This window comes from Crocuta crocuta, unplaced genomic scaffold (genome assembly GCF_008692635.1).
Source record: "Crocuta crocuta isolate KB4526 unplaced genomic scaffold, BGI_CrCroc_1.0 scaffold41, whole genome shotgun sequence".
NCBI lineage: Eukaryota > Metazoa > Chordata > Mammalia > Carnivora > Hyaenidae > Crocuta > Crocuta crocuta.
In genome coordinates this window covers 6,089,851-6,111,676 of record NW_027529428.1, presented here as the reverse complement: position 1 = coordinate 6,111,676, position 21,826 = coordinate 6,089,851, and the positions used below count along the sequence as shown (strand labels likewise).

The 21,826-nt window shown below is 44.7% G+C and overlaps 1 protein-coding gene across 1 annotated transcript in view; it reads left to right on the top strand.

The window, feature by feature from the left end:
* OSTF1 (osteoclast stimulating factor 1) overlaps positions 1-21,826 on the top strand; it is a 42,653-nt gene that overhangs the window by 10,097 nt on the left and 10,730 nt on the right. The window contains exons 3-7 of the mRNA XM_077759291.1: positions 2,912-2,958; positions 12,443-12,493; positions 15,686-15,749; positions 18,337-18,390; positions 21,065-21,172. Coding sequence (XP_077615417.1) covers positions 2,912-2,958; positions 12,443-12,493; positions 15,686-15,749; positions 18,337-18,390; positions 21,065-21,172 — 324 coding nt within the window. The remainder of the gene's footprint in view (positions 1-2,911; positions 2,959-12,442; positions 12,494-15,685; positions 15,750-18,336; positions 18,391-21,064; positions 21,173-21,826) is intronic.

Genomic DNA, 21,826 nt, shown 5'->3' with positions numbered 1-21,826 from the left:
TTTTTTTTTTTTTTTTTTTTTTTTTTGGTTTTTTTTTTTTTTTTTTGCATTGTTTCTTTTCTGTTTGGCTCAGGTTTGGTTTGAGAATTGAGTAAGTTAAGCCCCAGAACTTTTATAATCTATGGATTAAACGGGAGCCTCATGAGGCTAACGTCCCAACATCAGTCGATAAACAGGATTGTGTATGTGAAAGGGGTTTCCACAGCTTCACACAGAGAGAGTGTTCCCTTGCATAACCATATAGAAGACTAGCCTAATGTTCAATGTTTAATGTTTAGTATAAGTCAAAACGCAAGTGAATCTCCCACTTCCTTTTAGTTGGGAACATTTTAAGTGAGACAATCACAGAAGATAACAAAAATCAGTGGCTTAGTCACACTCCCAAGTATTTATTTTTTTCCCCAGGTTCTTTAATTTGTATTGAAGTTGAAGTAAGCTCACTGAATTCACATTGGATCTGATTTCCACAGGTAGCCATAGCACATCACACTGCTGCCTTTCCCTCAAAGGAACGAGAACGTTCTGTCATTACTGATTTTGGTCCCCACTGGACTGCTTCCTTGTATAACTTCTCTTTGGAAAGTTTGAAGTCATCAAGATAACCAGCCTTCCCTCTCAGACAGACATTCGGGGCAGCAGCCTTTCTCCTGGCAGCTCTTCCTTCCGTTCCGTGTTTCCTCTCCCAGGGCCGCGGGTGTGTGTAAAACACATACCCCGGAAGAAAAACGTTTTCATGTTTGCTTTCTGCCCATCAGCCTCCCCCTAGAAGAGCAGGGAAGGAGGGGCATTGAAACATGCAAAAAAGAATGTTTTCTCGCACACATGCTAAGTCACAAGGGGTGTCAGCAGGGGATCTTCTGTTTGAGGGCATTTAAGAGAAAGGGTGATAGCCAGCCCCGCCTCCCTGAAACCCCACCACCTGCCCTGAAGGGATCATTATTGTTTTTGTGGATTATAGAAGTCCTACCCGCTAAGTGTCATGAATATGAGCCATATATATAAGGTAGAAGGTGAAGGTTCTCCATAGTTGGTGGTGCCATTCAAGGGGTGTATGTACACGTGTGTATATTGTCAACATGAGGGGAATGGGACCCAGTATGCTGTTCTGTAACCTGCTTGTTTGCACGGAATATTTTACCAGGTCTTTGCTAGGGCAGTGTCTGCACATCTGTCTGCAGCATTCTTCAGATGCATCAGACTTGATTTACATGAGCCCTTCTTAATGGACATTACGGTCATTTCCCATATTTTTCAATATTCTAACCCTCTGTTCCACATGCTAGCCACCAGCCCTGTGTAGCAATTCAACTTAATTAAAATTGCATCACGTTTAAATATCAGTTTGCAGTCACGTTAGCCGCATTTCAAGGGCTCGGTAGCCATATGTGCCTAGCACAGAAGTAGAGCTTCCTCATCATTGCATGAAGTTCTCTTGGACAGTCTGTTAGCAGGTTTTCAGACTTTTTTTTTGAGTGCATTTTCCATTTCTTTATTCATCCGTTCAGCAAATAATTACTGAGTGCCTCCTCTGTGCCAGGCAGGCACTGTGCTAGGTACTTGGATGTTTTGCTCATAAAACATAAACACCTGTCCTCATAATGCTTAACACTCTATCAGCAAAAGGTTTTCAGTACTCATTCCCAGTAAATGTATGTGTATTACAAGTTGCGTATGTATCCTATTAAGTTGTTGTATTATAAAACGTAATATATGGAAACAATTAAAATAGGAATGAAAAAGAATAAGTCAAAAAAGGAAATACTTTCCAAAATAGTCCTCCTGTGTCGCATCTTGGAGACTGTCTTTTTGAACGATGCTCTTGTAGGACGTAGCCATGTCTAAAGGTTTTTGTAGTGCTGGGGCGCCTGGGTGGCTCACTCGGTTGAGCACCTGACTTGGGCTCAGGTCCTGATCTCACGAGTTCAAGCCCCGCATCAGGCTCTGTGCTGACAGCTCAGAGCCTGGAGCCTGCTTCCAATTCTGTATCTCCCTCTCTCTTTGCCCTTCCCCTGCTCGCATTCCGTCTCTCTCTCTCAAAAAATAAACATTAAAAAAATCTTTAATATAAATAAATAAAGGTTCTTGTAGTGCTGAAATGAAATTGTTCTCACATTTTAAATAGGTAGTCCTATTTTGATATTCCTTCGAAATCTATTTATTTCATAAAAGACCTCTTTTTTTCCCCCTATCTGTAGACTTTTTTCTACTGTTTGAATTTGTTCTGTTACATATTCATTTAGTAATTGTTTATGAAGTGCATACCGTATGCTGGGCAGTGCTGGGAAATTGAACAAGTCAGGGCTCCTGCTCCCAAATGACACAGGCCAGCAAATCACTTATTCTAATACAAGGTGTTATGGAAACACAGGGAAGGGGCATATTAAGAGAGATCTTCTTTGGGAGAGTGGAGGACAGCTTTCATGAACATGATCTCCTCTTTGCTGAGTTATTGCTCTCTGTTTTGGGATTTAACGGAATCACATTTTTCTCCAAGCGATACTATTTTTCTCCATGGTATTTTCTTTTCTTTTGGAAAATAGAAAGTTCTAAATAATTGATTTAAGAATACTAAGCCAGTGTTGATTGTCACATTAAATATCTCTTTACGTTAAATGCTTACCATAAACTTAGAGCCTAGGGCTGGAAGGGCTCTATGTAGAACAAAGGTGAAGTCCAAATAATTATATAGCTCCTGCAAAATCATCCCTGGAGGTGTGTGTGTATTCATGCCTTTATTTAACAAATATTTATGAAATACCCTCTATGCTGGAAGAAAGCACTTAATTCCAAAATAAATTTCTCACATGGGCTTTTAGTTAGGGAATTCTGAAGAATATAATGGGTAATGCTCTTTACAGTAAACTTAAAATGAAAGAATTGATCATGTGTTTGTCTTTTCCCTCTCTTTTAGGGCAAGTTAAAGTGTTCAGAGCTCTTTATACGTTTGAACCCAGAACGGTAAGTATTGAGTTTTTAACTTTAAAATTGGCATAAAAACCTAAGGGGATTTCATTTAGATAACTTCCTCTGGCCTTTTCTTTGCTAGTCATAAAAGATTCATAGGAGCGGATGCTCACTTATTTCCGTGTGGTCCAGAGGTGTGGAAGCTAAGTCCCTGGACTGATCTGAATGTCTTCCCCACCTTGAGTTCATGTCGTCCGTCCTGTGTGGCTTCTTCCCGCATGGTGACACCACCTGAAAAATCACCAAGTGCCCTGCACATAAAGTGCATGACCTTATCTTAGTTACCCTGCCGTGAATTTCACACTGACCTTCCTTGTTCTTCCTGTCGACCCTCTACCTCAGGCCAGCTCGTAATGGCACCTTTTACAACCATCTAGAGCAATGTTTTTTTCTTTCCAAGATTTTCTATAAGTTCAAGTTAGTTAACATACAGTGTCGTATTGGCTTCAGGAGTAGAATTGCATGATTCATGACTTACATACGACACTCCCAAGTGCCCTCCTTAATGTCCATCCCCCACTTAGCCCATCCCCCACCTCCCCTCCAGCAGTTAGTTCTGTCTGGAGCAGTTTTCTGTGTTTCTGCCGTGTACACATTCCATTGTTACAGTTTCTGGGGTCCATCCATCAATCCACGCATCCATCCTGGATTCAGTGAGCACTTACTATGTGCCAGCCCAGGCCTTGGAGATAGTGCCACCTCAACAGAAAGTGGGGGGGGGGGTCTCACAGAGCTGCCGTCCCAGTGCGGGGAGACACAACAGATGAACATGACTGTGAAGGCCTGGTAGGTGCTCTGAAGAAGAATAAGGAGCCTACAGGGCCAAAAAGAGAAAAAAAGAGTGTTGTTTTCAACAGGGTGTTCGGGGATGGCCTTTCCATAAAGGTGACGATTGAGTAGAGACCTGAGGGAGGTGAGAGAGCCAAGGGAACAGCAAGGAGTGTCTTTGATGAGTTCTAGAAACAGCAGGGATGATAGCAGCATAGAACGTCATGAATGAGGGAGCAGGAGGTAGGAGATGGGTTCAGAGAGTCTGGGCGGAGAGGGAGGGCAGATCGTGTAGGGCTCATGGGGCTCACTTGGATTTTGCCCTGGGTACGATGGAGGGTGGTTTTTAAAAATTTTTTTTAAAAATTTGTTTATTTTATTTTATTTTTTTAATTTTTTTTTAAAAATAGTTTTATTTATTTCTANAAAGTCGGACGCTTAACCGACTAAGCCACCCACGCGCCCCGAAATTTGTTTATTTTTTAGAGAGAGACAGAGACAGAGTGCTAGTGGGGGAGGGGCAGAGAGAGAGGAAAACGCAGAATTGGAAGTAGGCTCCAGGCTCTGAGCTATCAGCATAGAGCCCAATGCGGGGCTCAAACTCACGAACCACAAGATCATGACCTGAGCCAAAGTTAGATGCTTAACTGACTGAGCCACCCAGGCGCCCTCTTTTTTTTTTAATTAAAAAAATTTTTTTTAAGTTTATTTATTTTGAGAGAGACTGAGAAAGCCTGCAAGGGAGGAGCAAAGGGAGACTGAATGAGAGAGAGAGAGAGAGAGAGAGGGAGAGAGAATCCCAAGCAGGTTCCAGACTGTCAGCACAGAGCCTGATGTGGGGGATCGAACTCACAAACCTTGAGATCACTGCCTGAGCCGAAACCAAGAGTTGGACGCTTAACCAACCGAGCCACCCAGGCACTGGAAGATGGAGGGTTTTGAGTGCAGGATTGATTAGCTAAGTTTTAGAAGGATCACTCTCCCTGAGGTGTGGGGAGCCATCCCGGAGAGCAAGGCGGGGAGCAGTGTGTCCAGACGGTTAGGAGGCAGAGGAGAGAGAGACCCAGCAAGGGCACCTGCTCTCTTGACCGTGTGGCCTTACTCGCTGGAGATGGGAGCCTTCCTGCCCGAGGCTGTCAGCCTGCTGCTGGCTTTGTCTGGGCTTGTCCCGGACCCTGTTGCCCCGAGTCGGACGCCTCAGAAGCTACCACAGAACAGGTATCAGGGAGTCAGGGCCATCAGGCTGAGGCCCGCCTTCAGATTCCGGATCTGTCATGTGCTCATGGCGAATTGCCTCAACCTGTGGCCATGCGTTTCCTCGTTTGAAAACGGGAATAAGATTGGCCGTCCTACGGAATTCCGCTGTGAGCGTGGGAGGAGATCAGTTTTTGAGCCTAGCATGTGGGGAGCATCAGTAAGAGGCAGCAGGGAGTCCGGCCAGTGCGGGGTGTGCTCCTGTTCAGATGAGTTCTCCCAAGACTTTAGATCCACAAACGTTCCTGGATCAAGAAAGGGGTTGGTGGGGGGGGAGGTAGAAGTAAATCTCTGGTTTTTATTCTTCCCACCAAGAAGTCCCAGTGGCGTCTCTCCTGTGGTGCCGGGAGGGTGGGGAATGAATGTGGGGGGCGGTTAGCTTGCCGGGGCTGCCTTAGCTGAGTGCTGCAGGCTCCGTAGCTCAACCGACAGACATTTTTCTTAGAATTTTGGAGGCCAGAGGTCACACTGAGGTGTTGACAGAGTCGGTTTCTTCTGAAGCGTCTCTCTGTGACTTGTAGATGATCAAGCTCTCCCTGTGTCCACCCATGGTCTTTCCTCTGTGCTTGTTTGTGTCCCAATCTGCTCTTCTTTTTTTAATTTTTTTATTTTTTAATGTTTATTTATTTTTGAGAGAGAGAGAGAGAGAGAGATCAAGCGAGCAGGGGAGGGGCAGAGAGAGAAGAAGACACAGAATCTGAAGCAGGCTCCAAGCTGTCAGCACAGAGCAGGACGTGGGGCTTGAACTCACAAACTGAGATCGTGGCCTGAGATGGAGTCAGACACGTAACCAGCTGAGCCACCCAGGTGCCCCCAATCTGCTCTTCTTAAAAGAACACCAGTCAGATTATGGATTAGCACTCACTCTAATGACCTAATTTTAATTTAATTACCTCTTTAAAGAACCTGTCTCAGGGCACCTTGGTGGCTCAGTTGGTTAAGCGCCCGACTTCGGCTCAGGTCTTTATCTTGTGGCTCCTGAGTTCGAGCCCCACGTCTGGCTCTGTGCTGACAGCTCGGAGCCTGGAGCCTGCTTCTGATTCTGTGTCTCCCTCTCTCCCTCTCTGTCCATCCCTGGCTTGTGCTCTCTCTCAAAAAACAAATAAATAAACATTAAAGAAAAAAATCTGTCTCCACATACACTCACATCTGAGGTATTGAGGGTTAGGACTTCAACATAAGAATTTTGGACGGGGGACAAGGGACACAAAAAGGTAAGGAAGTATGAGGCCCAGAAGCCGTTGACTCTGTCTGTCCCCTGCTCATCAGAAGGCTATCATTTCATGCGTCCAATCGGCCTAATCAGTTGTTTCCTAGATTACAAGACCCCTGAGGTCGATAAGAGTTGGGGGGTGGGGGGGCTGCTTGTCAGCTGCCTCCTGGGCTGGCCAGTGACTAGCTCATTGTCTCCAGCCCCCTCACTCCGGGCAGGGACCTGCGTGTACTCAGTGTGGGACTTGTTGGTCATCACCTTTGTCCTTCCTCACGGACCTCCTGGTCCTTGAGTTGTCTTGTCCTTTTTCCTGCTTCTGGCACGTGGACTCCAGCCTCTCCATTCCATCTGCGCCCTGCAGAGCTACGGTGTGGCTTTGACCCCGTAGCCTGCTTCAACGCTATTTGACTTAGCAGAGAGTCCCCTCCAGGCCAGCGCCTTTCCAGCCCCGCAGTCCTCTCTCTGCTCCTTCCCGTCTTGGACTGGTCCAGTCCGCAGGTGATGCACAGGCGAACCCGTCTCTGAACCCTTTCTGGACCCATGGTATTGCCTTTCTAGGCTCGAATAGCACAACCATACCTCCTTTTCCGTGAAGACTCTGATTAACCCGCCTAAGAGCGGGGCGCCTCTTCCCCCTCTGAACCTACGCACTTGGCATCTCAGTCCCGCTCACCGGCCCCATGTCTGGGAGGGCAGCGGAACAGGCCTGCTCAGAGCTGGCCGTGAATCTTAGGACCCGCACTGCCTCTTTAGCGTCCGTGTGACCTGGGAAATTGAGAAAGTCCCTAACGTCTGTGCGTCCGTGTGCTCCTCTGTAAAGTGAGGAGTCTCATAGGGTTCTAGTGAGACATGGGGGAGGTTAAGTGTGGGAAGCTGCTGTTGCCCTAAGGAGGAGGGGCGGTCGCCCTAATCATAGACATTTAGCGAACAGTTTTGATTGGTTATCATATTGATGATTTTAATTCACATCCAGTTCTGCTCCAGGATGGAATCTCTCTACTGCTTTCAGAAATCTTAGTTATTATTGGGGCGCCTGCGTGGCTCAGCTGGTTAAGCTTCCGACTATTGACCTCAGCTCAGGTCACGATCTTACGGTTTGTGAGTTCGAGCCCCACGTCGGGCTCTGTGCTGACACCACGGAGCCTGCTTGGGATTCTCTCCCTCTCTCTCTCTCTCTGCCCCTTCCCGGCTTGTGCTCGCTCTCTCTCTCTCTCGCTCTCTCTTTCTCAAAAATAAATAAACTTCAAAAAAATCTGTTATTATTGAATATACAGAAGAAAATGGATATTTAATTCATTAGGTTTTTTGAATAGTCCATATTTAAAATGCTAGTTTTTAAACATGCCCTCAGCTGTGGGGCAGTGCTGCTAATTCATCCGGGATGTATTGGGTGGTTGGTAATAAGTCCCCTCCCCTACGCCCGCTGCCCCCATACTCTGTCCCTTTCTACCTCCCTTGATCCCGATGTTAAAGGGGAGGTAGGTGTCTGGCCAGGCCGGTGGCCTCTAGCTCCCGTGGGCCTTCCTGACTGGCGAAGTGCCTGTGATTTACCGGTTATTCGATATATTTGGAATCTCATCCCAGAACTAGTTTAGTTTCACATTTCTTTTTCTGAATGAGAATTCCTGTTGGACGATGAGGGAAGCTCAGCTGGGTCTCTCTCTCCCGTCTCCCCCAGGAGCCATCTCCTCTGGCGGGACGGATGTCCCCTGGCACATCCTGAGCCGACCTGGCCTCCCCGAGGTCACGGGGGCCAGGCGGGACGGAAGGGCCGAGCTGGACTCTGCGGGACCCTTGCCGACAAGCGCAGCGCCCCAGGGAGGCCTGGGTCCCGCCGCCCCTCTTCCGTGCTCAGGCAGTATAGGGACAGCACTGCCCAGCTCAGCGCCGGCGACTCACAGAGCAGGGAGAACACGGGGCACTTCGTCACTCCTGGTTCTTCCTGCCACCCCGCTTCCCTTCCGTCAGGCTGCAAGGCAGGGTGGCCCTGGCACCACCCATGCCTGTTTGGTTCTTAATTCCTGCCTCATCCTCAGTGCGGTGAAGTCTCATGCAGAGACCTGGCTGGACGGGACAGACCAGCACAAGATGTGCCGATAGAGAGCAGCGTTGCCTGGGTGCTGGCTGTGTACTGATTTCTCAAGGGAAACCAGCCGGATCTCTGCTCTGTCATGTCATGTTTGCTGGGCTTCGCTAGGTTTACAGCACTCTGTGTAGACGCAGGAACCCTCGAATGGGATTCCAGAAGCTGAAATCGGAGCCCAGCCCTGCCACTCCCTTAGGCATGTGATTTGTGGCTAGCCCTTCCCCACTGAGCCTGGTTATGAAATGGAGATTATACCCACGTTCCAGCCCTGCCCTCACGGGTTGCTGTGAGGAGTAATTGAGGGGGAACAAGCTTTGCAAGTGTAAGATGCTGGTGTTGGTTTTGTTGTGCTGCATTTTGTGGGCATGGGGATAGGGGTGAACATCAGGTATTTTCCATGGCCACCCCCTTTTAACCTGATCACGACACCATGATGAGTAGGAATGGCCCTGCATGACCCTTGTGTAAGAGAGAAAGCGTAGGTCCTGGTGAAGAGCAGACTCCAGAGTCTAAGCGTCATGTTCAAGTACAGCATCTACCACATACCTGCTCTACGGCCTTGGACAAGTTTCGCATCTATAGTGCGCCGATGAGAGTAACACCCGCCTCCTGGTATTGCCGGTGGGAATTAAAATTTGTTGAGATTTGCAATGTCCGGACCAGTGCCTGGCACGTGATGGTACTCTAAAGTGTTAAATGAGATCATCCATGGAGAATTTGCTTTTTAAAAATCTTTTTACTAATTCTTGGGGTTTCAGGTTGACAGATCTGAAAAGCTTCAAAACTACGTTATCGCCTCTTTAAACATTTTCACAAAACACATATTTTTCATAACCCATAAACAAGATTAATGCCTTGGGAATTATATGTTACCAAGAATATATGGGACAGGAATGAGAACATATATTACCAAATTTGTACACATTGCTCCAGCGTTCCCGGGGCCAACTATTTCCCCGTTCTGATACCTTGTGGTTCTTCAAGGAGAGAGGAAAAGAGGAATGTGGTTGGAAACTAAAGAACAGACTGGAAACAAAGTGCTTGCTTGATTGTGTCACTGCATTGCCATTTCTGTTCCGTGAATACGATGCCAGAAATTTAAAAGTAGACCCACATCGAACCGTTCTGGTCAAGTGCCCCGCAAGCACTTTCCACTAGGAAAGTGTGAATATCATCGGTACGATCCCTTTAAGTTTTAAAATCAGTGTACTCCCAACGACAGTCAGAAGAATTTGGAGGATGACCTCTTTTGCTAGGTTAGGAAGAACTGCCCACAGTTTCTTCGGAAGAAGATATTTTATGGGGAGTAGCATCGTCTGTCTGGGAGCTATCGATTAAAAAGAGAATAAACTGTCCACTGTCCTTTCTCAGGATGAAAAACATCACGAGACCTTTTATCCCCCCTGACTGAAATCGACCGCCTGTTGTTCTCTCAGTTGAAAAACAGCCCTCACCTTCTAGGTGGCTTGTGGCAGTCACCACCGTTGAACAGCAGCCATTATTTTTAAAACTAAAGTAGCACCAAGAGGTATCGAAATGACTGTACTTAGTGACATTTTCCAAATGGTGCGTTTTTTTACCAAATGGCAAAGGACAAGAATTACTTCAAAGACATTAAGAGTTTTAACTCTTCTTGTTTTTAACTGTTCTTGGCTTTATCGCCCTTAAGTTTATTGTTATTTTCTTTTATTCAATTGCCTTTTTAAAAATTGAGGTAAAAATTCACATGACTTAAAACTAGCTGTTTTAAAGGGAGCAATTCAGTGGCATTTAGTTCGTTCACAGTGCTGCACAACCACCACCTCTGTCTGGTTCCAGAACATTTTTCATCCTCCCCAAAAAAAACTCTATACCCATTAAGCACGTACTTTCCATTGTTCTGGGCTTTATTCCTTTTTTTTTTTTTTCTTTTTCTTTTTCTTTTTCTTTTTTAGAAGGACCAAACAGGGATGTGTGTGTGTGTGTGTGTGTGTGTGTGTGTGTGTGTGTGTGTGTGTGTGTGTGTGTGTGTGTGTGTGTGTGTGTGTGTGTGTGTGTGTGTGTGTGTGTGTGTGTGTTTAAAGCTCTTTGTTCAGCACTTTTTTCAAAATATGCCTTTTTCTTTCAAGAATGAATGAATTTATCAAATGTGGAAATTTAGGCCAACTCGACCTTCGTGATTTATAAGGAGACCAACAGTGTAGAGATGCTCCTTAACTTGGATGAAATCCCCCTTGTTGGACAGAAGTAGGCAAGGTTAGACCTTGGAGGGGTAGTGGGTGAGAGTGGCTCAGGATGTCCCGAAGACCAGAGAGAGCTCTTCAAGCCATTGAACTCTTTCAAAAGTTCGGGTAACTCAGAGTCCCTCCAGAAAAATACTGAGTTCACACATACGTTCTGGTTTCCTTCCTTCCTTCCATTCACCTTCATTTTCGCCTCCTAACCTCTATTGTCATCTCAAGGAGAGACACTCGAGTGGGTGTTAAAACTGCCAGCAAAGGCCAACCTTACATTAGGGGGATGGCCACTGTGTGTAGCTGGGGTGCTGGTGAGGAGCTTGGTGAGGGGCCTGTCCCCCTTTCCAGCCTCTCTGGGAGTGACCCAGTTAGTGGCAGGGAAATACTAAAAGAAATAGTCTGTTTCCCTAACTACTTCCTATACCCATCCCATATTGGTAGTTTATTGCTCACAGATCGTCAGAACATTGTCGAGAAAGATTAGCAAAGATCTTAGAAGGCTTTACTTTTTTTTTGCCCTAGATGCCTATTTCACATATTAACATTTGTATCATTGAGTCTGCATAGGTTCTACTAATTTTGCATATCTGTGCCGTGTGTAAGTCTAGATTGGGTAAATAGGTTGTAAATGCAACTCTCAGGAAGCCCCTTTTAAAGGAACTCAGCCATTTTTTAGGATCACTGATTATCATTTGGTGATGTTTATATCTGAATGCACTTAATTGTTTATGTTGCTTAAAGCATGATACAGCTGCTATAGTCTTCATTTATATTCAAGAGGAAATAGTTATAATAATAATATAGATCAGCTTCGAAACTAAATAAATTAATAGCACAGAGTCACATTTACTGCGCCAGTGTGCTACTGAGAGAGGAGATAAAAACACATGGAAAAATGCATGGATGAAATAATTTGCTTCACCAACATAACTTTTATTTGTTGATGGAACAATAGTGATAATCAGAAATATCAAAGCCCTTTTCAAAAATATCTTTTCAGCCAAAATTATGAAAGTAACACATGCCGTGATAGACAATTTGGAAAAAGATTTTATGTGTATTTCATGCATACTTGTGATCTGATCCTATGTGAAATTTTGTGCTCCACATGTTTCACTCAACATGACAATGTAAATATTTCCCAGTTTCTGAAGATCGATCCTAATGGACACGGTCCTGTAGAGTCATAAAGTCATGCTGCTAAGTGCTCTGTTCTGATGGAACAAAGGTGCTTCATGAGAGCACCTGGCTTTAATTCAGAGCTTTGCTGAACATTTGGCTGGTACAAGCCAGAGCGCATACTGTCTGTATAATCCGCCAACCCCTGAGAGCTGCCGACGGCCTGGACTGGCTGACTTTCTGCTTCCTATTTCCAGCTCTTCAGCCTTATTAATGGTTGAATGATGTATTAACTATTCTTATATAAATGTTCATGGTCTCTGAACATGAAGAGATAAGATACTGGTTTTCTCAAAACAAGCAGGTAGCAGATGTTGATCTGAAAGTATTTAAGGATTGAAGCCTAGTCATTTAGACAGAGCCATGGTTTTAAATTCTAGACATGTATCCTTTTATGAAAAAATACATATCACGTTTTAGAATTTTACAAGAAAGAGGTTTTATTAATATTCTCTTTTGATATAAAAATGCCTTGCTTTCATTGTGGAAGACTATAAAAGATGTGGGCACAGGGCAGAATTCTTATATGCCCTCTATGTCATTCTTGGCAGTTCGTCCCGGGAAAAATTCAGCTTTCTACACACGTTTTAGTTGGGAAGTAGGGTGGTATTATGTGGTCTGTGTGCGAATTTAAGTCTATAAAAGCCACATTGCCTACAAGGTATATTAGGATTTGAAATTCATATAATTGTTATCTTCATCATTGTCTTCTAAGTCATGAAAAACCACATGAAGTCAAACTCTCTATATTTTTTCTTTCAGCCAGATGAATTGTACTTCGAGGAGGGTGATATTATCTACATTACTGACATGGTAAGCCCAGCTAATATTTTGTAATACTACATATAAACTAAAGATGCATTAAAACTATTTTGTACGGCTGTAATATTGTACGTTATTTAGATGTGTGTCTGTATAGAAATACCTACGCCTGAGTTTGTTCATTTTAGCACAATCTGTAATAACACCGTAAAATTGAAAGTAGCCCTTAAGTGCACCAGTTGGAAAATGGTTGAATAAACCTTGGCATATCCGCAAATAGAGTATTATGCAGCTATAAAAAAATAATGAGGAATATCTCTAAATACTGTTATGGAGTACTGTCAGTGAAAAAACGCAAAGTAAAAAAAATGTGGATAGTATGCCATATTTATCTAAGAGAGGTTAGATATTTTCTTCAGTTTAAAATAAAAAGTCAAAGGAGGAATCATAAAATAAAATCTAAGAAATAGCTGCTTCTGTGTGAGCGAAGGAAAATAGGGTGGAGGGAACATAGATGAAATACAGACTTCTAAAAAATCGTCTTGTTTTGGAGCTCTGACTTTGGAGTCATGGAAACTTTTGCATAGTTATAAAATTAAATTGAATCGTAAAAAGCAGTCCCTGAAATTTAAAGGCAGAATGAATCAAGTGAAGTTAATGATACCCCGAGTAATTGGCATAACCACACAGACAGGAACTATTCCAGGTGACCTTAAACCTCAGCAGGTCGACTGAACATCTCCCGTCAGATACATGGGAAGGACAAAAAGGACTGGCAAGGAAAACAGCTGTCAAGCGTTTTCAGTCACCATCTTGTTGCAGAAGCCGTGGCATTGCTATTCTGAGATCGTTGCATGTATGCTGTGGTTTACAGCAAATGAGTCCTTAGGTCATTGATACTGAAAATTGGGATTTTTCAGCCAGCAAGAAAAGATACACACATGAAAGATCAGTGAGGTTAAGTAAAAACCCCGTAGCTCTGCATCTGTATTGCAAGCATGTTGTATTTTATCTAAAATAAAATAAAAAAATATGTCCTGCTCTGTCCTTTGAAAAGGCCGAGGAAAAAAAAATGACCCAATAAAAATGTGTTATTTTCCATTCAAAGGAACAAGGCTCCTTTGAGAACCACCTGTTACCAGGTTGGGGGCAGCAGAAGTACAAGATAATCCCAGAACTCTGCGTTATTAGAATGCAAGGAACTTGCAAAGCCAGAACTTTCTAGATCCTAGAAAGGAACTAAGTTGAAGAGGCTGTCACTAGTCAAAGGTAGGACAGTCTGAGCAGTCAACTAGGGCAACAGTCCCCAAGAATTGAAATGCATTTGTGATGTTTCAATTCGTGAGCTCCTAATGATAGTTCAAAAATCCCAAACATCATTCTTCACCCTGAGCGGATGCTAGGGAACCGACTTTGTATTCTGACAACTTCCGTTAAGGACGATAATTAGCGTTGATTCTGCCTTCTCTCTGTGAACTTCATCTCTGCATAACCTGAGTGTTGATGAGGGAAAATTTTTCTTTAAAGAGAGATGCTAATTGTTTATTTTTTTCCCTCTTCTTTTATTTTTCAACATTTATTCATTTTTGAGAGACAAAGCATGAGCATGATCATGGGAAGGGCAGAGAGTGAGGGAGACACAGAATCTGAAGCAGGCTCCAGGTGCTGAGCTGTCCCACAAACTGTGAGATCATGACCTGAGCCTAAGTCAGATGCTTAACTGACTGAGCCACCCAGGTGCCCTGATATTCTAATTGTTTAAATGAAAAAGGCATGATAGACTATCAAGGTTTTGCAACCCCCAGGAAACAATGAATCCAGCTAATGCTTATCAGTGGCTAACTTAACATTACAAAAAGAGAGACCACCAGCCATTATGTGTCTCCTGATGGAAGGCATCAGTACTACCCAAGAGATAGTCTTGCCCAAAAAACTGAATCTAAATCTAAGCCTTTAGCACTAATGGCCAATTTATGGGCAGTATGGAGAGCAGAAGAACACATTTTTGATAACACAGGGATACAACAGGTAAAATCCAGACTGAAACTCAGCAGAACAAATAAACTGGTTTCTGGTTTCTTCAACAAGTGTATTATGAAGAAGTGGGGAAAAAAAAACAACAAAACGGGAGGAGCGGTGCCTGGGTGGCTCAGTCGGTTAAGCGTCTGACTTTGACTTCGGCTCAGGTCATGATCTCCTGGTCCATGACTTCAAGCCCTGCATCCAGCTCTGTGCTGACAGCTCAGAGCCTGGAGCCTGCTTCAGATTCTGTGTCCCCCTCTCTCTGCCCCTCTGCAGCTTGTGCTCTGTGTCCCTCTCTCAAAAATAAACAAACATTAAAGTTTGTTGTTGTTTTTTTTTAAATGGAGGGAAACCTATAGACTAAACAACAGAAAAGAGACAAATCAGTCAGTGGTATTGTATGGCCCTTACTTGGATTCCCAATTGTAGAAAACTGGATCTTTGAAACGGAAAATTTGAATCTTGATCTATATATTTGATGGTANGATGGGCATGGAGGAGGGCACTTGTGGGGATGAGCACTGAGTGTTATGTGGAAACTATTTTGACAATAAACTATTTGTAAAAAATAAAAAAATAAAAAAAATAAAAACTGAGAAAAAAAAGAAAGTATTGAAATGAATTTTAAGCTGTGATAATGTCTTTGGAAAAAAATCCTTATCTTTGAGAAATATGCACTGAAATATATACAGATGAAATAATATGTCTACAATTTGTTTCAAAATAATCTGAAGGGGAGGGAAGTTGTGGGTGAAATATATGGAATGATATTGGGAATTTACGCAAGTGGGAGATGAGATTATGTAGGCGTATTATGCTGCTCTTTTTCCTTTTCATAGGTTTGAATTTTTCCAAAATAAAGTTTCCCAAAACATAAAGGTGAAATAAAGAGATCTTTTTAAAAAAAAAACATGAAGTTGGACATTTAGTTTAAACTAAATGTAACCGTGTTCTTCTCTTTCATATAGTCTCTGATTGTGCGATTGTTGAGACTCTGTCACGATGTGTATTGTGTTTGCTGTAGGCCGATGTGTGTGTATTTGTACTTTGATGATCAGGGGAGTGGGCACCCATAACTAGGGGGCACGGAAGCTCAATCGTTGTGACAATGACCGATGGCCATTTTTGTAGAGCAGGCGCACTCTATGAGGCCAGCAGTTTTAAAAGTGATTGAACGTAAACTGGATTTGGTGCCACTTAATTTACCTCTTTTTTCACTAGAGTGATAACAATTGGTGGAAAGGCACCTCCAAAGGCAAGACTGGACTAATCCCGAGCAACTATGGTAAGCATGGCCGTGGTGGCTTGGCTTTGGGCTCGCTCTGGGCACTGCAGTTCTCTGGGTCCTGAGCCTTTCTGCTCAGTGCTGTGGCTGAAAAGTCAGTGGAGTCATTGCCATTGTAGGATGTTTTCTACTCCATGAACCTCTTAATAAGATGGTAATGGACACTGGAGGTGCTTGAACTTCATTCTTTGGCTTAAGAAAATGCATCATAGCACTCTTGATAGAACCCAAGGTTTCCAGGGAATTGTTTACGGCTCTCCGTTATTCAACTCTTAGAATATGTTTTCCTTCCTTCCTTCCTTCCCTCCTTCCTTTCTTCTTTCCTTCCCTTTTCACTGTTAAACCACATTTCACAGATTTACTTAGCCTAGCCCTTTCTTTTGGGATGAAGTGATCCTGCCTTGTTAATCATGTTTGGGGCAGTTGTGTTCATTACCAGGTATCAAGGTAGTTGGAGGGGCTTGAGTAGTGAGATGCGGCCCCTGCCATGAAGCCGATTAGGTTTTGGGGTGATGTAGGCTTTGTGGAATTCAGAACCGATGGCCAAGAAAGAATTCTTGAAGATGCCTTTCATGCAAACATGGCGATTTTGTTAAAGCCTGGGGAAGGGACCCGTGGGTGGGAAGAGCTGTGCTGGGGTTGTGACAGATACTCGTTATATACCCTCAGGTTGGGAGGGGGTCGGGGATAGAGTAAGTCTCAAGGAATTTTGAAAGCACGGGTTCCAGGACCTCGAGGGGCTGGCTGTTGCTAGGGAAACGCCATTTATTACCACTTAATAACACCTCAGTCATGCGATCCTTCAGATGTGTATCTGAGGACCGTAAGCTTGGAGCGTGATTGCCAGCATGTATCTTGGGGCAGTTGAGATAAAGGAAGTAGACTTACAGGATCCTCGAGGTTGGGACAATGTTAAGCCCAGGTTCTCTTTGGCCCCCAGCAGTGTGTCCTCATTGAGGCAGCTGAGCACCTACAGGGAGGTCCTTCTGCCGGTTTCACGGACTTGACAGGGGGCTGTGGGCAGTAGGGAATTTAATTTTTCATTTGCCTTAGTTTCCTACATCGCCATGGCAAGCCCTTAAACCCCTTCCTTTGTTCTTGGGTAGCTGGGAGTATCCAAGGAAAGTCACACAGATCCCACCTGGTGGGGGGGAGGGGGTTGCTAGCTCGCGACTTTCCCCTCAGCCTGCCTCATGCTCCCTCATCAGAGCCACTTCTGGTTGGAAGAGGGACACACAGGCAAACGTACTTCTGTAGAAAACAGCAAAGTAAAGTAAAAAGACCACAGGATTGGCAAACAGGATTTTAATCCGTTTTCTTCCACTTCTTAATAACAAGGGACTTTAGTGAAGGCACTGACTGCTGTCCCTGAGACTGTGTCCTCATTCTGTGTAATGAGGGGTTTGATTTAAATCACTTCCAAGATTCCTGTTGACTTCAGCATTAGATGTTTCCCTAGACCACCAGGGCTGGCATCAGGCGCCAGTGCCAAACACTGGCAGAGGACTCAGGAAATTTCAAGGAAGGCACCACAACGCAGGGAAGCCAGGAGAAGGAGGGCAAGGGAGGGGAAGTGGGAGCTGAGGTCTGGGGCCCCACACACGGACCCCACTTGCCCTGGTCTAAAGCGGATAGCGTTCTAGGTTAAAAAAGACTTGAGGGGCCCCTGGGCGGCTCAGTCAGTTAAGCGTCAGACTCTAGCTCAAGTCATGATCTCATTGTTTATGGGTTCGAGCTCCGTGTCAGCCTCTGTGCTGACAGCTCAGAGCCTGGAGCCTGTTTCAGATTTTGTCTCCCTCTCTCTCTGCTGCTCNGACTTGAAGCAGTTCTACATTCTTCTAACCTTTGAAATCCCCAGTATACCTCTGCCACGCACTGCATTTCATCCAGCCAAAGACACTGAGCATGTAGTGTGTTCCTCGGTTACTTTGGGTCCCCAGTGGCCAAGGGAGTGTCCAGTTACAGCTCTTGAGGGCAGGAGGGGGTGGGTCTGGTCTGTTTTGAACCACCGGCATCTTCACGTGATCACTCCTGCTGATTGTAGGACAACTGAGAACACACCTTCCTTAGAAGCAGGTAGGTGTGCTGATTGCCCTTCTTAAATAAAGGAAGCAAACGATTTCCCCCTCCTGCATGCCCCCTACATGCACACACACACGAGAAACAATTCTTTTCAGCCATCTTCAAAGTAGGGCGTTTTTACAGAATGTAAAGTTGGACGTCAGATGTTTTCTTCTGCACGTTCATGACCAAGTTTATCACTTACTTTAGGATACTGGTGTGCAGGCCACGGGTCTGTTTGTTTCTGCTGACGCTTCCACTTAATTGCCACGTTTGTTTCTGTTTATACTGCCACTTAATTGCTGTGGTGGCGCCTTCTTGCTTAGCTTGCTTTCATTTCACAGATAATTCAGCTTCTTTTAAAGCAGGAAACACCAGCTTGATTTTCTGCTATTTTTTCAATCCGCATTGGAAGGGATGCCCTGTGGTGGAAGGCCCTGGAAACTGGGGACTGCAAAGTGGCTTCATTGAGTCATTTGGGCGGCATGCTCACCATTGGTTTTGCATGTTTCTGTTTTCAATCTAGTGGCCGCACAGGCAGAATCCATTGACAATCCGTTGCACGAAGCTGCAAAAAGAGGTAGGTCTGCTTGTATGTCATTGGGATACACAGTACGGTGCACAAGAAAACACAAAGATTTTCATTATATGGTTTGGCATCTTTTTTTTTTTTAATGTTGATTTAGTTCTGAGAGAGAGAGAGAGAGCGTGAGTGAGCTCAAGTGGGGGACGGGCAGGAGGGGCGGCAGAGGATCTGAAGCAAGCTCTACACTGAGAGCACAAAGCCCGATGTGAGCCTTGGACTCACAAACTGTGAGATGATGACCTGAGCCAAAGTTGGAGGGTTAACAGATTGAGCCACCCAGGTGCCCAAGGTTGACAAATGTCCACACCCATGTAACCACACCCAGACCAAGAGCTAGAACATTCTGTCATCCCAGAAAGTTCCTGTTCCAGTTAACCCCCCGCCTCCCCCAGAGGCAGTCTCTTCTGTCATCACCTTGGAGAGAGAAGTGTGATTTTATTATTTTTTAAAATTTTCTTATGTAATGCCTACACTCCAGCATGGGCTCAAACTCACAATGCCGAGATCAAGAGTCGCATGCTCTACCAACTGAGCCAGCCAGGCGCCCCTGTGATTTTAATTTTCAAAATGTCAGCCACCAAACACTTTTGAGCACTTTCCATACCGTGCGCTCAGTGGCAAGCAGAAAGGCATCATTTGTGACTCCCAGGGCCCAGAGTCAGATGTGTGTAACAGAGCATTACAAGATGATGCCGGAACACAGCAGCTGAAGTTAGGTTCAAGTTAAACAGGCTCCAGAGACCAGAATGAGTCATTGGAGGGCAGGAGGGTGGAGGCATCTTGGGGGTAAACCATTTAGGCGGGTACTGGTACAGGGCAGGTGTGTGGGCTGAGAATGGAGTTGGGGAGGGAGGAAGCAACGGGTGGGCCGTGTATTTGGGACTCTATCTTGTTTTTTTTTTAATTTTTTTAGTGTTTGTTTATATTTGAAACGGAGAGAGAAAGACAGCGCAAGCTAGGGAGGTGCAGAAAGAGGGAAAGAGAGGGGTGCCTGGGTGGCTTAGTTGGTTGGGCGTCCGACTTTCGCTTAGGTCATGATCTCGCGGTTCGTGGGTTCGAGCCCCGCGTCGGGCTGTGTGCTGACTGCCAGCTCAGAGCCCGGAGCCTGTTTCAGTCTGTGACTCCCTCTCTCTCTGACCCTCCCCTGCTCATGCTGTCTCTCTCTCTGTCTCCTAGAAATAAATAAAACATTAAAAAAAAGAAAGAGGGAGAGAGAGAAAGAGAGAGAGAACAAGGGGGGAGGGGCAGAGAGAGAGGGAGACATAGGCTTTGAATCAGGGTCCAGGCTCTGAGTTGTCAGCACAGAGCCCTGTATGGGCTTCAACTCGTAAACTGTGAGATCATGACCTGAGCTGAAATCAAGAGTTGGATGCTTAACTGACTGAGCCACCCAGGAGCCCCTAAATAACTGGCATTTAAATAAAAACTTGAAACAAGAAAGAGAGGGAGGGAGGAGGGAAGGGAAGGAGGGAAGAAAAAAAGAAGAATCATTTGTAAATTATATATTTAGAGTATTAGCCAGAGGATTTTAAATTAATAGTTACATTTTACGGGCTCCTGGGTGGCTCAGTCAGTTAAGCATCTGACTTCGGCTCAGGTCATGATCTTACAGTTTGTGAGTTCAAGCCCCACGTCAGGGTCTGTGCTGACAGCTCAGAGCCTGGAGCCGTTTTTGGATTCTGTGTCTCCCTCTCTCTCTGCCCCTCCCTCACTTGCACTCTCTCTCTCTCTCAAAAATAAATAAAAATTAAAAAAAATTTTTTAAATAAAATTTAAAAAGTTATATTTTAACGTATGAGAGCAGCCGCTTTGAGTAGGTTATTTAGTGTTTGTTTTCTTATTTTCTTATAAGAACTGAAATTTAATATGCATTTAATATAAATATGAATGTTATCTACTTGTTCTTAGTTTTGACTGGTATTTTTCCCCCAAGGTCCAGGATTTCACAAAGGAAAAAATTACATGTGTATAGCTTTTACAGAGTAAGACTACCATACATAGACTCATGTAGGCCACTCTTCCAATTAACCTATCATTAAAAATTGATGTTGCACAATCCATCGAGCTTGTTATTTCATCAGTTTTATACACACTGTTTAGTGTGTGTGTACCAACCTGTGTACACCATAGATTGAATGCTTGTGTCCCCTCAAAATTCAGATGTTGGAACCCAACCCCATTGTGGCCGTGTTTGGAGGTAGGGCCTTCGGTAGGTGATTAGGTTATGAGGGCTCTGGCCTCATGAATGGAACTGGTAGAGACCCCAGAGAGCTCCCTCCCTCTGCTCTGTCGAAGTGGTGGAAAGACGGTGTCTATGAACCAGGAAGCAGGCGCTTACCAGACACTGAATCTGCTGGCACCTTCATTCTGGACTTCCCAGAACTGTGACTAATAATGTGTGTTCCTTAAGCCATTCCTACTGTACCTCCCTTTTCCCTCCCCTCCAACCCCCACAAATTGTCGTTACTGCTTTTCATTAATAAGTTGGAAGTGAAAATGTACCATCATGAATACATTCCTGAGGAGGTCTTAATTTCAGATTTGCTAACTAATCCATTCTAGATGGAAATGTGTAGAGGACAGAATTGATTTCAGGACGGAATTGATTTCAAAGCAAAACAAAACACCAAAACCCTCTTTCTTGTGCTTTTCTGTAAAACTTTTTCAGGCAACTTGAGCTGGTTGAGGGAGTGTTTGGACAACCGAGTTGGTGTGAATGGCTTGGACAAAGCCGGGAGCACTGCCCTGTACTGGGCCTGCCACGGGGGCCACAAAGGTACTGTGTCCTGTTCGTTGCCTTCAGCGTCCATGTTGCTGAAAATGTGCTTCAGGAAGGGGAGCGGCGTTTACAGAAACGGAACAAAAATTATGCTTTTCGCATCCTTCAGAACATTGGCCAAAACCTTCCTCCTAGGAGGTCTGGAACGCAGTAGGTTGGATGCTCACTGCACGGACCTCTTGAAAGAGTAGGAGCTTCCTTTCCTCTCTAGGGCTTGGAGGGGTTACAGGAAGATCACAGTCATGTCCTCACAAACCCCACTATCTAATCTGATGGAAGAGAGGGGCAGAAAGTGACTACTCTAGCTTAGCCCTTCCCAAGACGTGTTTTCCGATTTACATGTAAGTTTAACACGTGCATGTTAGATTCTGGGGAAAGACAGCATTTATGTAAGGTAGTGGTTGAGTGGACAGACCTCTCAGTTACACTCAGCAATATGACAGATGGAATTTCTAGATCTGTTTCAGCCTGACCCCACATCTGCTGCACCCACCCTCTTTCTACCTCTCCCCACAGCACACACACAAAATAAACACGGCAGCCATGAGAAACAAAGCACCCAACACATTAAGCAGCATAGCCAGAAGAAAGTTGATGGCTCTTCCCCAAAAGAAGCCCATCTCGTTTGAGCTGATAAAGGCAGATTAGTTA